We start from the raw sequence: 13,210 nt of genomic DNA, 5'->3' as shown, positions 1-13,210 counted from the left end.
ATAGATTTTTCTTTAGTACAACTATTAAACAAGCACTGATAGATTACAATTATTCCAGATTCATTATCATTTTATTTGCATGTAAATTTTTTACTTTACTCAGTTTTACTTTTCTGTTTTACTCTGTTTTCATAAGCTTCCCATAAAACTTTCTTGTATTCCAAAATAGATTTAAGTTTATTTTCACTTTGTGTAACTCCTCTACCAACTACTACAAGATCTGCACCTGAGTTTACAACATCTTGAGGTAGATTATATTGTTGTCCTAAACCATCAGTGGATTTGGTAAGCTGAACACCTGGTGTTAGTTGAATAAGACCTGGATCTGTGAAAATATTTTTCTGGCATACAAATCCTGCAATTAAATCAAAATCTTTGAAATCTGAAACTGTAGAAGTAATATAATCTCCAGTAGTTAGAGCTCCTTCTGAAGACATTTGTGCTACTACAAAAATTCCTCTATCACTAGATAAACCTTGAAGCCCATCTTTGATTCCTTGAACAATACCTTTTCCAGACACTGGATGTATAGTGATTATATCTGCCCATTCAGCAATATTATAGATACCTTTTCTGTATTGATAAGAAACTACTTGACCTATATCAGCAAACTTTCTATCTTCCATTATTAAGAAATTGTATTTGTTTGCTAGATGTTTTATTTTATTGACAAAATCCTTAGAAAAATCTTCAATTATATCTACATGTATTTTTAAAGCAGCAATATGTGGACCTGCTATATCTGCAAGATCAATAATGTCTTGAGATTTTGTATAGTCAGCTGCTAAACACAAAGTGCTTTGTTTCTCACACATCAATCTAAATAATTTTAATGCTATAGGATTTTTAGCTTGGTTTGATCTATCGATCAGATTCATTTTTAACCGGTTATTGTCATTATTTAGTTTCAAAGGTGCTTGAATAGTTTTTATATACTTCTTAACTATTTCCACTGACTCTTTGGGTAATTTTCCTGCATCAAGCAAATAATCCATCAATTGAGTAATAGTAAATAGATTTTTTACTGTTAATCCTGCAGTTTCTAAATTCTTTCTACCTCCTTGTTCTCGGTCTAAAACCACCAACGCTGTGGTAACATTTAAACCTTCATTTTTTAAATCTTTGACCACTTCCAATATACTACTTCCACTTGTAATAATATCTTCTACTATCAATGGTGTATCACCCATCTGGAAAATTCCCTCTACCAATTTTTTTGTTCCATAGGACTTTGACTCTTTTCTTCTCATTACCATTGGTATTTTGGAGTCCAAAGAAATTGCTGTCGCAATAGGCAAAGCAGTATAAGGTACACCGCAAATATGAGTAAAATCTGTTTGATCAAGTAGACCCCATAGTGATTTGGAAATATTAAGCTAGAATATTAAATTAAAAATAAAAATAGTTTAATTTGCATTTCAAATTCATAAAATATAAGATATTCAGTTTAAAATCATACCAGTAAATTAGGATAAGATATAATGACACGAAGGTCAATATACACTGGAGTTGACAATCCTACTTTTGTTGTAAAATTACCATATTTGATAGCTCCAATGTCAAACAATTCTATTGCCAACTCTTTTAAATCAGTAGTTACCATTTTTCTGTTATGTATTTTACAAAACGAATATATTTAACCAGTGAGAACTTTGGTTATAGTAATGTAATAACAAATTAAGACGTAATATTGCAAATATTGCATTAAAAAAAAAGTTAAATCCAAGCTCTAACCAACCGCTCCAACCGCGTGTACTCACGTGGTACGTGGTTTTATTCAAGCAGAATGTATACGGCACTTACGGCAAATGCTTTGCCGGCAGTGTATAGTAAAAGCAGGTTAGACAACTTCAGAAAGTAAAAGTGCAGCATTTGATTTTAATATTTTCATTATTTGAATTGGAATAGAACAGAAAATGCAAAAATTTATTAAAAAGTTAAAGACAGTGTAAAATAAAACAGTGCAATATCAAACAGTGTAAAATAAAATTAAGTAAATTTCTTAATTGAAAATTTTATTACAGAATCAACGGTATCAATATAATAATTTTAAAATCATATAGAAACAAAAAAAATGTATTTCGTTGTACAAATGTACCAAATGGAAGTAAAAATAAATTTTATCGATTACCCCATCCCCAAAAGCCTTTAACCAATCCAGCAATACCACCCCTATCTTGTTTTCTGTTTGGATCTTGCATTTTTTCTGATAAATCAGGGAACTCAATTGAATTGGCAGCCAAGTCAAAGAATAAAGGCTTGCAAGGAATACATTCCATAGGAGGTGGTATTTTACAAACATTTGGCTGCTTGGTCAATAAACTTGGATCCTCAACATACTCATGTAAACGTTCAGAGAGCATTTTTTTGCTCTTCACCTGCTTGTTTGCACCAGTATCTTCTTCTTGATCCTCTTCTAGAACACTATGCGCATGAGCCGCACACTGTGCACCTTCAATCAATGATATTAGTTTGGCTAAATCGCTTTTCAAATCATCTGGCAAATAAGTTTTGTGTTCCATTGCATCTTTAACATGCTGCAGTGATCTTTGATACAAAGCCATAGCTTCTCGCCATCTGTGAAGATTAGCAAGCGATTTAGCCATGTAAAAGCACCTGAATGCTCTATAACCCTTAGTTTTAGAATCATGCTCTTGTAAAAAGTTTTCGTCATCTTGTAATTGAGACATTTCCACAAGATTATGCAAAGCGGCTTCATATAATCTTACAATATCTTGAGATTTTGCTTTCTCTGACTCTTCGGCAATCTTAACTAGAATTAAATTTCTTTCTAAAGTTCTTGATAATTTGATATATTGCAAATATGCTATCAAGTGTTGCGGCTTATCAACATCTTTTCCCTTTAATTCATTTCTGAATTCCTCACGTACAGCTGCAACTGCATCTTTGCAATCTATCAGATGTGCATCAAGTATGTCAACCTTAGCTTGATTATTGGAAGCCTTATCCAATGTGCTTTTCAATCTAGAATCTGCTATAAGTAGTGCTGCAACTTTTGGTGATGCAGTTCCACAAGACTTTCCTCGCCAAGATATCTCTTCTGTACTAGCCTGCTTTTCTTGAGTTTGAGTTATTAAAGAGTCCAAATTGTTCAACAAATCGCCACCTAGTTTTCCTCTCATTTGCATCAAATCATCTATTGCTGTTGTATCTCCAATATTGTATGCACAATATCTAAGATTAGGAGCTAACTCTTCAACTCTAGCTTTGTAAATACCTTGTTCATGCTCAGGCAGAGCATTTGCCAAATTTTGATAGACAACTTGAGCTTTCTTAAAATTTTCCATAGCTGGTCCCCAAACTTCAAGCTCAAAATTGATTGACCCTTCAATGTAAGCAACATATGCTTGTGCTTCTAACTTTGTTCTTGGATCACAATCAATACTCTACAGATTAAACGCACATTAATGCAAATTTTATAAATATTTTCTTTGTATAAAAAAATTTTTAAACTGGCTCTACCTCTATGAGTTGCTGTAATTGTAATGCATGAGCTCCAGCTTTTCTCAGTCTTGAGATTAAGTGGAACTTCTTACGAGGCTCAGTATTTGCTTCTTGTCGTAGTTGCATAGCATAACTCCATGCTCTTTCAGCCAAAGTAAGGGGAACTTGCAAAAATTTATCATCTCTTACCATTTCTGCTAAAACATCACGACGTTTAAAGTGCCTTCGATCACCTTGAGTAATCTTAAGGACCTTTCGCAGACGACGTAGGCGTCTTGAACAGTAACCTCTATACCTTTGGTAATCTCCATGTCTCAAACCATGTTGCTGTTGGGCTTCTTTGATGATTTTCAATACTGAAAATAAAATTAATTTTCGTAATACAAACAAATTTACACACTCATGTTTAATAAAGATCCACGTCAACATATGGAAAAAGACAACTGTTCAAGTGGTTTACTCACTTTCTAACGAATAAACTTTTTGTTCCGGTACCGGCGCCTCTTCAACCTCGATATCGGATTCCTCCTTCGGTATCATTATTAATCAAATAATTTTCACCAGCTGATTTCAACTGTGAAAAACAGTTGAAAAATCTGAAGAATTATTATGTCAACACATACGGAATACAGTCCTTTGCGTTATGCCGTCAGTCGTCACCTGTACACGCTATGTTTTTTCGTTGGTCAAGTTTGTATTCACTGCAATTTCACGCATGCGTTTTTAACTTCTCTCACTGAGAAAGGAATACTGATATGAATTGAGCAACACCATCTGCGTATATGTAATACAAAATACATACAAAAACTGAACGCCGTCTATTCACAAGCAAAGCGCCCTTCCGACCCCCGGTATCTTTTGCTTTTAAATCCATCAACGATAACACTGATTGGTAAGTCTCTCTTGCTTACGACGAGTTATACTTGATAATTGTGCATACTTATTTAGCTATATTTATCAACTTATGCTTACAAAATTTCTTACCAGTCCATTCTTCCATTACTGCAGCAGAGATATAGTGTTATAGTAAAAAAACGTGCGCAGATCGTGTGAGTTTGAGGTTACCAAAATGTCAAGTTTTCTTGTACGCAAAGCTCTCTGCTCCACGAGAACATTAAAAAGTCTTTCGCAATTTGGAGTTGTGCCTGTGAGAAGGATTAATCTGTTGGAATACCAAAGCAAAGAGCTACTCCGAGATTCTGGAGTTTCGGTGCAGAATTTTACGGTTGTCGATGATGTAAACAAAACCGGGTGGGCTATTGAAAAATTGAGTAAGTTGAAACACAAGTTTTATTATTCTTTAGTTTTAAAAGTATCATATAGTTTTTCAATATGCAAATTATATTTTATTCTGGGAATTACATGAAACATTAGTACAGAACAAATAATGAAATCTACTACAAATACCATTGTTAAAAGGATCAAAATAATCACAATATTTCTGTTATATAATTACAGAGGCTAGTGAATATGTAGTGAAAGCTCAAGTGTTAGCTGGAGGTCGTGGTAAAGGCTGGTTTGATAATGGTTTCAAGGGAGGAGTTCAAATAGCAAAAGAGTAAGTCAGTTCTTTTTTTTTTAATTAGTAAAAAAGTAAAATTGTTAAATATATTTTAACCTTTATATTCTAGCCCAAAAGTTGTTGCAGAATATGTTAAGAATATGTTAGGTCACCGTTTGATAACAAAGCAAACTTCAAAAGATGGCATCCTAGTAAACAAGATTATGATCGCTGAGTCTGTAAACATCAAACGAGAAACATATGTTTGTATTCTAATGGATAGATCCCATAATGGACCAGTTTTGATAGCCTCACCAGCTGGTGGTATGGATATTGAAGCTGTTGCTGAAAAAACTCCAGAGAAGCTCAAAACAGTACCATTAGATATTTATTATGGCATCGATGATGAGATTGCAACAGAAGTTGCTGAATTCTTAGGATTCAAAGAGGAAAAAATCAAAGAGAAAGCAGTCTTTGAGTTGAAAAATTTATGGAAACTGTTTGTAGATATTGATGCCCTCCAAGTAGAAATTAATCCTCTCGTTGAAACCGACACCGCGGATGTTGTTGCGGTAGATGCCAAGATTGCGTTTGACGATAACGCGGAGTTTAGGCAAAAAGATATTTTTGCTTTAGAAGATACTAGCGAGAAAGATCCACGTGAAGTTGATGCCTCCAAATTCAATTTAAATTATATTGGAATGGATGGAAACATTGGATGCCTCGGTAACTAATTAAAAATTTGTCAATTTTATTTTATTTTATATTATTTATAACTTTCTTTCGATTTAGTAAATGGTGCTGGTCTTGCTATGGCGACAATGGATATCATAAAGCTACACGGAGGTTCTCCTGCCAACTTTTTGGATGTCGGTGGGAGCGTTAAAGAAGATCAAGTTTTCCAAGCTTTTAGAATACTTACAGAGGGTATGTTATTTTTGCCCATGATTTAAATTTCAATAATATAAAGTTTGTGTATGAATAAGTTTCATTTCTATTTTTCAGATCCAAAAGTAAAATCAATTCTCGTAAACGTTTTCGGTGGAATCGTGAATTGTGCAACAATCGCAAAAGGAATAGTAGCAGCATCACGAAACTTGGGTCTTAAAATACCTCTTGTTGTAAGATTAGAAGGTATGTGATAAAAAAATACATTATCTGTATTGTTGGTGGCACATTTGATATCAAGATAATTGCTTGTTTTTGCAGGTACAAACGTCAATGCAGCAAAAAAGATTTTATCTGAATCTGGTTTACCGATTCTGACGGCCAATGATCTCGAAGAAGCAGCTCAGAAAGCAGTCGCCTCAATACAAAAGTGATTATGATAAAAATATCGGATAAATTGTCATAATTAATCTATAATACATAATCGTCACTGTTTACAGATCACGAATTGACGGGCACAATGACATGAAGCTCAAAATGTCGCAATAGCTTAATATTGTTCTTTAACTTGACTAAGACTGGCCTATCATTCCTCGTGATCATATCCACTGATCATACAACAATCGATCATGCGAAAGACAACTTAAATCAAATGATATTCACAATTGCCCACTCTCATTCATATTATTTTTATTTTTAACAAACTTACTTTGAAAAGACCATTGAGACTAGCCAGACGTGCGTTTATCGTTGTTACTAGTTACTTAAGATATGGATAGTGTTTTTTCTTTTGAATAAATGTTTTGTTATAAAAAGTTAGCTCTCAAAAAACAGTGTATCGCTTGTGCAAACTACAACATTCCTCCTATTTCTTAAAGTAAATTTCATGTATTTTTACAAGTGTTGAAAATGGGTGAAAAATTTCTTTGCCGAAGAAGTGTTTGACAATTGTTTGAATTATTACTGTAGCTATTAGTCAAACTATGATTCATCCCAGAAAATCTCACTACGCACGCTTATTTTCGCAGAACAAAACGTGCACGTCATATTAAATATCTCATTCCTTGTGAAAAAAAAAATTTGTCCTACAGAAACAATATTTTTCCAACGCAAAGTGCTGCAGTTCGACGACCGCTACACCAATCAATCAAGTTCAGTCCTTTAAAAATTCACTCTATCCTACGAAAGCAAAAACAAAACCAAGAAATTTCGATCGAATTACAGCTTATCAACGAGATCAAGAGAAAAGGTGTGATTCGCATCAGTTTGATCGGTTTATGGTAGCCACGCGCGCGGGGCCGCTTATGGCAATCTCCGCATTAAAGCCATCGGCGGCGGTGGCGAAGTGTATCGGCAAGAGAGTAACGCCATATACGGTGTGCGATTTCGCAACATGGCTTTAGTGGGCCAGCAGGTCACGGGGGATTACGTGGAGAGATTTCTTTAAGGAGCTGCAACATACGTGGGACCTCGAATTTCGCCGTTGGGCTAAACTATCTACCGGCACCCGCGATAAAAAATCAACGCAACAAGTAAGATATTCCTCTTAATTAGAGCTCGTAAATGTATCGTCGCAAGCTTTATTGTCGAAAATACGCGTCGCTTTCGTTTCTCTTCAATTTCAATGTAGGATACATAAATCGTGTTCTGTGGGTGGGGTAGGAGGGGGGTATCGTTTGAGAGGAAACGTTGCGCTATTTTTCGCTCGTTAAGGTCCGTTAACCGGCAGTTTCTGCAAGTCGCCAAACACTTCTACTCTAAAGATGCTTAAACACTATTCTCTGAAAGAAAAAAAGCAAAATTGTTCTACCGGTACGTAATCGTAGAGTTTCATCGAAAATTCTGTCGTCGAGTGTGACATTTAATGGCCAAGCGATAAATCACACCAAAAAACCCCAAACAATGTAGTTTATATATCCTCCTTCGGAGAATCCGATACACATTATAAACCGGTGCACGCATCAGGTGTTCTCCGCGCAGTCTTTCTGCCAAAAAGGAAAAGAAGTGCAACGATGGCAGGACGCACTCAAGATTGTCTCTCCCACATTGTTTCTTTTTTCGTCTCTTTCGGCCAACAATTCAGAAGTCTCCCCGACAGCGGTGCGTGTGTGTGCGTGTGCGTCGTTCTCCGCTGCGCGCGATATATATAGACCGGTCGTCGTGGACGTGGTCTCTCTCTCTCTCTCTCTCTCTCTTTCTCTTTCTCTCTCTCGTGTGCTGGTCGGGGGCGCAGAGGGAACCGCCGACTATTCTTGGAGAACTTCAGTCAGAGTCACACTCGCCTTCGAATCGGCGACACATCGCAGCTCTCTCTCGTGCCGGCGTTCCTCCTGTGTTTACCTCCCTCCTCCTCCTCCTCCTCGAGTTGCGGGCCAGTGCAAGTTTTCGTGCGATCATAAGGTAGATGCACACGTTGTTCTCTGTAAGCTCGCGCGGTCGACGCGCTTTTGTCAATCAGCCGCGAGTGTGCGACCAATTAGTCGCAAGTGTGTCGCAAGCAGCGAGCGCTCGTCTCTTCCTTCGTCGGCCGCCGCGTGTTGTGCCGTTGCTTTGAGTCGTTCGATGCCAAGAATCACTGCGTTTCGTCGAAAAATTCGCCCGAAGCTTACGCAAGCTCGTATTTTTATCGGCAACGGCGAATAATGCGCGCGTTATTTTCAGATTAGAAAGGGACTACGCTACGTGGGTGCGTATGCGAGAGTAGAGATTATTAATTGCTCGGCAGACGGCCAATCGGGTGTGCGTGTGTCTGCGTGCACGCGCGAGCGAGAAAAGCGAAAAAAGTTCGTTTCTGCACATCGTGCTACTACTGGTACGTATGATAATTAGACGAGGCCGGAGAGAGAACTGCGTCTTCCGCGAGGCTCCCTGGAATTTAATTCCGGCATGCGGGATTCGAACGACGGCGGCGGCGGTAAGGCTGAATTCTGGCGACGCTCGCGGCGAGCGCGTGTGTAATTGGATTTCGGTGCGCGCGCGGCCGAGCTCGCGAGCGATTTCTTCCTTATTTGTTGCGAATGAGTTTTACATAAGCGCGTTACGCTCGCGTGATTCATCCGGGCCAAATTTAATGTGCCACGTCGCGAAGTCTTGCGATCTGTAATCGCTGATTCTCGCCGAAAAGGGGTCTCTCCTCTTTGCGCGCGTCGTCGCGCGTATGCGTCAGCGGATTTTCGCGCCCCGAGCAGCCTTGTTTCAACGATGCGTGCCGGACCCGGGATATCGAACGTTTTAAATATAACAGCCAAGTGGACATTAGTCACGCTTCAGAACAGACCTTCGCTCGGATTTCGATTTTAAAAAAATTCGCGTCTCGCGCGCCCTCGCATAAAAAAAGGAAAGGAAAAAGCAGACCAATTGTTCAAAGTGCCGATCGAACGGGGCAAGAAGCGTAGCTCGCTCGTAGCCATGTGAACACGCGGAATGAAAGACCGTTGTTATACGAGCAACACACTGGATTACGCGGTCTCTGCTGTGAGACGAGTGCAAACAAGAGGCCTACTCATCTAAGAATAAATCGCGGGGCAAAAGAGTGCTCTGCGAGACTGGATCGTTCTTTCTTTCTCAAAATATTAGCTTTGCCCATATCGCTCTTTGGAATGCATGCCCAAGCCGTTGAAAAGGGAAAAAAAAATCAGTTTACATTTACATTAGCGATGCTCTCTCGCAAGCTTTTTACAAAAAGCCCAACGCAATTTCGACCCACTCGTGGCAGTCAAATAATCGTTGAAACGATGTTGTAACTAGCCAGCATCGATGCTTGATTTTTTCGTTCAACTGCTGGTAATTCAAGATCGCTAAAAGTCTCGCGAAATGTGTAATGTGACATTGCAACTCCAAAAGACGGTGGTGAGTGACGTCATCACTGGAAAGGCGACACATTACAATTAAAGTCACATACGCGCTTTCAATTACATTGGCTAAGCATGAGAGGAATTAATTTCAAGACCAAATTGACGTGTTGTAATTTAACTTCTTCTTTTCTTTTTTGCCTGATTTTTATGTCGGGCGTAGATTTTATAAAAACACACTTTTATTTCGTCAATTTAGAATAAAGTCAATAGAATTATAAAGAATGTTAAATACACAGTCATATCTAAATCGAAATTTTTGTTGACTGTTCTCATTGAAAGCGTGTAGCTGTTTTCTAATTTGTCCTGATTTCTCACGTTATAAAGCAGGTTTCGAGCAGAAGAAATTTTCCGAAAATCTTTCAGGTCGAGCTACTTGCAGGACTGATTTTCGAAACATTTCTTATCGATTCCCTGACGAGAGTGGTCGTATTGATTGGATTTGCAAGACCGAGCTTGCAAGCTCGCACACCACCAGAAAGGTTTGAATGCACGTTTGGTCGGTGAATTTGAAAGCTGAGTAAATGATGCTTAAGTGGCCTTGACACGTATTTGGCCAGCCAGTTAGTTTTCCTGAAAGACGAGTCAATAGCCCAATGAAAGTTTTATCGATCGGACGGACAGTCGGTCAGTTGAGCGTCCGTAAACTGGCTCCCGACGAAAGTTTGCGCTCTCAGTGGAAATGAGAAATTGATGCAGCCTTTGCAACCTTTTGCAGAATCCAGCGAGTGCGAGAGAGCAAGAGACGCGGCTATCGCGAGAGGAACTGGGATCAGCAGCAAGGTGGCGCCTGCGAGCGATTGAACCCGGCTAGCAGTGAGCCCGAGAGAGCGAGCCCGGCCAGCGAGGAGCAGCAGCGGCGGCAGCGGCGGCAGCGGCAGCAGCTTGAGCAGGAGAGCCGCGGTGCGCGCGCAATCCCCCACCTAAAAGGACTCTCTCGCACACTCGTACAGACGTGCGTGCAATACCTGCGATAAAATGAATGAGCACGATAAGTCAGTGAATCCCGAGGAGGAGGCCGAGATGGTCGAGCGCGAGTTGGCGGAGGACGCCGAGTGGAAGCGTATCCAGCAGAACACCTTCACGAGATGGGCCAACGAGCACTTGCGCATGGCGAACGACCACATCGCCGACCTCGAGTGCGACCTCAGCGACGGCCTCAGGCTCATCTCCCTGATCGAGGTGCTCGCCTCTCGCAGACTGCCCAAGCACAACAAGAAGCCGACTTTCCGCTCGCAGAAACTCGAAAACGTCTCTGTCGCGCTCAAGTTCCTCGAGCAGCAAGGCATTCGCATTGTCAACATTGGTACGTACTTTCGCGCGCCCTGCCCCGCTTCGCCCGCGTGTTTTGTTTACTCCTCGTCGACGTCGTCGCCCAATTGCAGCTGTGAGCGTTTCTCGTTTTTCCATGCCCATCTCCCTCTCTCGCTGATCGGTCGTGCACGTGTAGTACCTCGGCCACTTGTTGTCTCGCTGTCTCGTTTACGGTACGTGCTACACTCGCAGCCAAATTTTATTTTTAAATCGATCGCCTTTTCGCCAATGTCAGAGCCCCAGGTGCATCGATGCCTCGACTCCTCGACAATTTTCTCGTTGACTGGCTCTTCGCTCCTAATCTTTCTTTTTTTTTCCACTGAGCTGTTTCTTTTGATAGGTGTTTCACGAAAATTTCATCACCGATAAGCCAGATATTAATTTGTCGATCGGTATTGACATTTTGCGTTCGCGAAATCTGGTTGATGAGACTTTCAACGCTGTTTCGATAGCGCGGTGATTGCTCTTTTTTTTTCGTCGGACTACTCAAAGATCTTTCCAACGAAAAAATATATCTAAAGTGATTCACTTATTGACAGATCATAAAGATGCTTACGCGAAAAAAAAAAAAAAATAAAAAAATTTGATTGAGAGCGCAAATATAAAAAATTCTTTGCGAGCGATGTCATTGCAAGAAAAACACCTTTGTCGTTCAAAAGTTTCAGTTATCAAAAACTAATTGTAGCTTACGCCAGTATGAGCAAACACGAATCGCGGAGCACGATTTAGTGATAATCACATGACCGGTCCCCCAAAAAAGTCACACAGACACAGAATGGATGAGGTAATCGTTCACTAGGCCCATCTCAGCATGACGTCAGCGTCCAAACTCGCCACAGCGGTGCAACGAAAAATTTTTCGTCGAACCGATGGCGTCAGCAGCGCGAGGTCACTTTAGGTGTCTCTCTTTTTTTCGCTACACAAAGGTGATCTCATACTCTAATGGTCGTGTTTGTTGTTTTTTTTTCTGCTCGGTTTGGTCCACGATCATCAGTTGACGAGCCATTTATCCAGATGTCTCGTTCGTTCCTGATGTCGCGCAAGAGCTTTTACGTACGCGCGATGGTTCTTTGTAAAGCGCTCACTGGTAATTCGACGGACTCGCCGCTCAACTTTGCGCGTGCCGATGAAAAAGTGTATCGCGGACAACACGAGACGGAAGTTTCTACTTTCCACCGCGTCGGCGTGCTCTTACCATCGAGTCCATCAATCGTTCGACGTGTACGCCTGAGCTTGAAATTTTCATGCTCACGTAGTTGTGCGGGCCGAGGTAGCAAGCATTGTGAATCAAAACGCGGGACGATACAGGGAAACGAAAGAAAAAGCGAATGATCTCAAGGGATAAGCAGCTGTTCGGTTGAGCGCTCGGCTGTTTACGGGAATGTCGGATGTATTAATGCCAAGGCTATACTTGGCTAATGATTCAATCGAGCGTTCGCCTCTCTCGAGCTACACGTAGAGAAGCTGTTGACTCAACTCTATTCGTTTTCGCGCGAACACAACAGAAATACAATGTGCATATGCATCATCGAGCCAAAAAAAAAAAGAAAATTGTGCTTGGACAGCTGCGAGATCTGCCTGTTGACTACGCGTAATTTCATTCCTTATAGCCGTGTTTGGATTAATGATAGTACACACCGCGTAGCAGACAAGCTTTTATCTGTTTGCTGCGTATTGGCGAATACACGACGAGTTGGCGTAATGCCTTTCCTTTTTTTATTTCCTGAGTCTTTTTCTATTTGAACACGCTGAATATTCATTTGATGCCGAGAACATTTCTTGTAACGCGAAGCGACTATCGCTGTGGTTTTTGGAATTTTCAATTTGCTTCTACAATCAAATGTTGTAGAATTGCAACGCCTGACTATAGTTTAAGTGGAGTTGTACCATATCGATAAGGTAGTTGAGGTGTATTATTGATTTTGGATCCGATCAGATATAAAAATTATCAAAATCAAATGTTTTGATAATCGAAACTCCCAAACTGTAGGAATCATTGTACACGACATTTATGTACGCGAAAGCGGGAAAATTGTGCTTCTTGATTTTAGCTTCTTCAAACTGTTGCTCCACAAAATCGATACCGACTTTATATACAAAAACCGCCCTCGATAGTCATTTAATTTACTAACGAGATTGTACAGGATCGAACTAGTCCGCAGAGTTTGATTTTTTATATCTCTCTTTTGAA

General features: G+C 40.0%; 4 protein-coding genes across 8 annotated transcripts in view; 2 read left to right on the top strand and 2 right to left on the bottom strand.

Moving 5' to 3' along the window:
- Positions 1–68: 68 nt before the first annotated feature.
- On the bottom strand, positions 69–1,782 carry LOC131664375 (uridine 5'-monophosphate synthase). The gene is made up of 2 exons (XM_058935421.1): positions 1,460–1,782; positions 69–1,376 (listed from the first exon to the last, which is right to left on the bottom strand). The coding sequence occupies exons 1-2, from the start codon at positions 1,601–1,603 to the stop codon at positions 96–98; spliced, it is 1,425 nt and encodes a 474-aa protein (XP_058791404.1). The 5' UTR covers positions 1,604–1,782; the 3' UTR covers positions 69–95.
- A 205-nt stretch (positions 1,783–1,987) lies between these two features.
- LOC131664374 (signal recognition particle subunit SRP68) lies at positions 1,988–4,140 on the bottom strand. Its single transcript, XM_058935420.1, has 3 exons — positions 3,930–4,140; positions 3,484–3,821; positions 1,988–3,407 (listed from the first exon to the last, which is right to left on the bottom strand). The coding sequence occupies exons 1-3, from the start codon at positions 4,003–4,005 to the stop codon at positions 2,121–2,123; spliced, it is 1,701 nt and encodes a 566-aa protein (XP_058791403.1). The 5' UTR covers positions 4,006–4,140; the 3' UTR covers positions 1,988–2,120.
- An 81-nt stretch (positions 4,141–4,221) lies between these two features.
- Positions 4,222–6,676, top strand: LOC131664376 (succinate--CoA ligase [GDP-forming] subunit beta, mitochondrial). Of its 2 annotated transcripts, none has more exons than XM_058935423.1 (8): positions 4,222–4,357; positions 4,453–4,736; positions 4,924–5,023; positions 5,097–5,692; positions 5,759–5,893; positions 5,972–6,100; positions 6,176–6,284; positions 6,355–6,676. In XM_058935423.1, the coding sequence occupies exons 2-8, from the start codon at positions 4,535–4,537 to the stop codon at positions 6,401–6,403; spliced, it is 1,320 nt and encodes a 439-aa protein (XP_058791406.1). In that variant the 5' UTR covers positions 4,222–4,357; positions 4,453–4,534; the 3' UTR covers positions 6,404–6,676. The 2 variants fall into 2 exon arrangements, with proteins under 2 accessions (XP_058791406.1, XP_058791407.1); XM_058935424.1 differs by having other exon boundaries at positions 4,231–4,357; positions 4,474–4,736.
- Positions 6,677–8,109: 1,433 nt separating this feature from the next.
- The window catches only part of LOC131664380 (filamin-A), a 28,478-nt gene continuing 23,377 nt past the window's right edge, over positions 8,110–13,210 (top strand). For 3 of the 4 annotated variants that reach the window (XM_058935431.1, XM_058935432.1, XM_058935429.1), the window contains exons 1-2: positions 8,110–8,254; positions 10,424–11,011. In XM_058935431.1, the coding sequence (XP_058791414.1) occupies positions 10,684–11,011 (328 nt within the window). In that variant the 5' untranslated portion in view covers positions 8,110–8,254; positions 10,424–10,683. Of the gene's footprint in view, positions 8,255–8,544; positions 8,667–10,423; positions 11,012–13,210 lie in introns of those variants that run through there. The other variant, XM_058935430.1, reaches the window with a different exon arrangement.

The sequence above is a fragment of the Phymastichus coffea genome, unplaced genomic scaffold (assembly GCF_024137745.1).
Source record: "Phymastichus coffea isolate CEN01 unplaced genomic scaffold, Cenicafe_Pcof_1.1 PCOF00043, whole genome shotgun sequence".
Taxonomy (NCBI): Eukaryota; Metazoa; Arthropoda; class Insecta; order Hymenoptera; family Eulophidae; genus Phymastichus; species Phymastichus coffea.
The sequence above is the reverse complement of the archived record's forward strand: the minus strand, read 5'-3'. Positions and strand labels throughout refer to the sequence as shown.

Bases quoted from the DNA above. Each gene is read 5' to 3' on its own strand.
- LOC131664375 (XM_058935421.1), bottom strand. From the start codon at position 1,603: ATGGTAACTACTGATTTAAAAGAGTTGGCAATAGAATTGTTTGACATT. The intron at 1,377-1,459 runs GTATGATTTTAA...TTAATATTCTAG, and splicing joins TATCTTATCCTAATTTACTG to CTTAATATTTCCAAATCACT.
- LOC131664376 (XM_058935423.1), top strand. From the start codon at position 4,535: ATGTCAAGTTTTCTTGTACGCAAAGCTCTCTGCTCCACGAGAACATTA. The intron at 5,024-5,096 runs GTAAGTCAGTTC...TTTATATTCTAG, and splicing joins GGAGTTCAAATAGCAAAAGA to CCCAAAAGTTGTTGCAGAAT. The intron at 6,101-6,175 runs GTATGTGATAAA...TTGTTTTTGCAG, and splicing joins TCTTGTTGTAAGATTAGAAG to GTACAAACGTCAATGCAGCA.
- LOC131664374 (XM_058935420.1), bottom strand. From the start codon at position 4,005: ATGATACCGAAGGAGGAATCCGATATCGAGGTTGAAGAGGCGCCGGTA. The intron at 3,822-3,929 runs GTGAGTAAACCA...TTTTATTTTCAG, and splicing joins AAAAGTTTATTCGTTAGAAA to TATTGAAAATCATCAAAGAA. The intron at 3,408-3,483 runs GTAGAGCCAGTT...TTTAATCTGTAG, and splicing joins AATTACAGCAACTCATAGAG to AGTATTGATTGTGATCCAAG.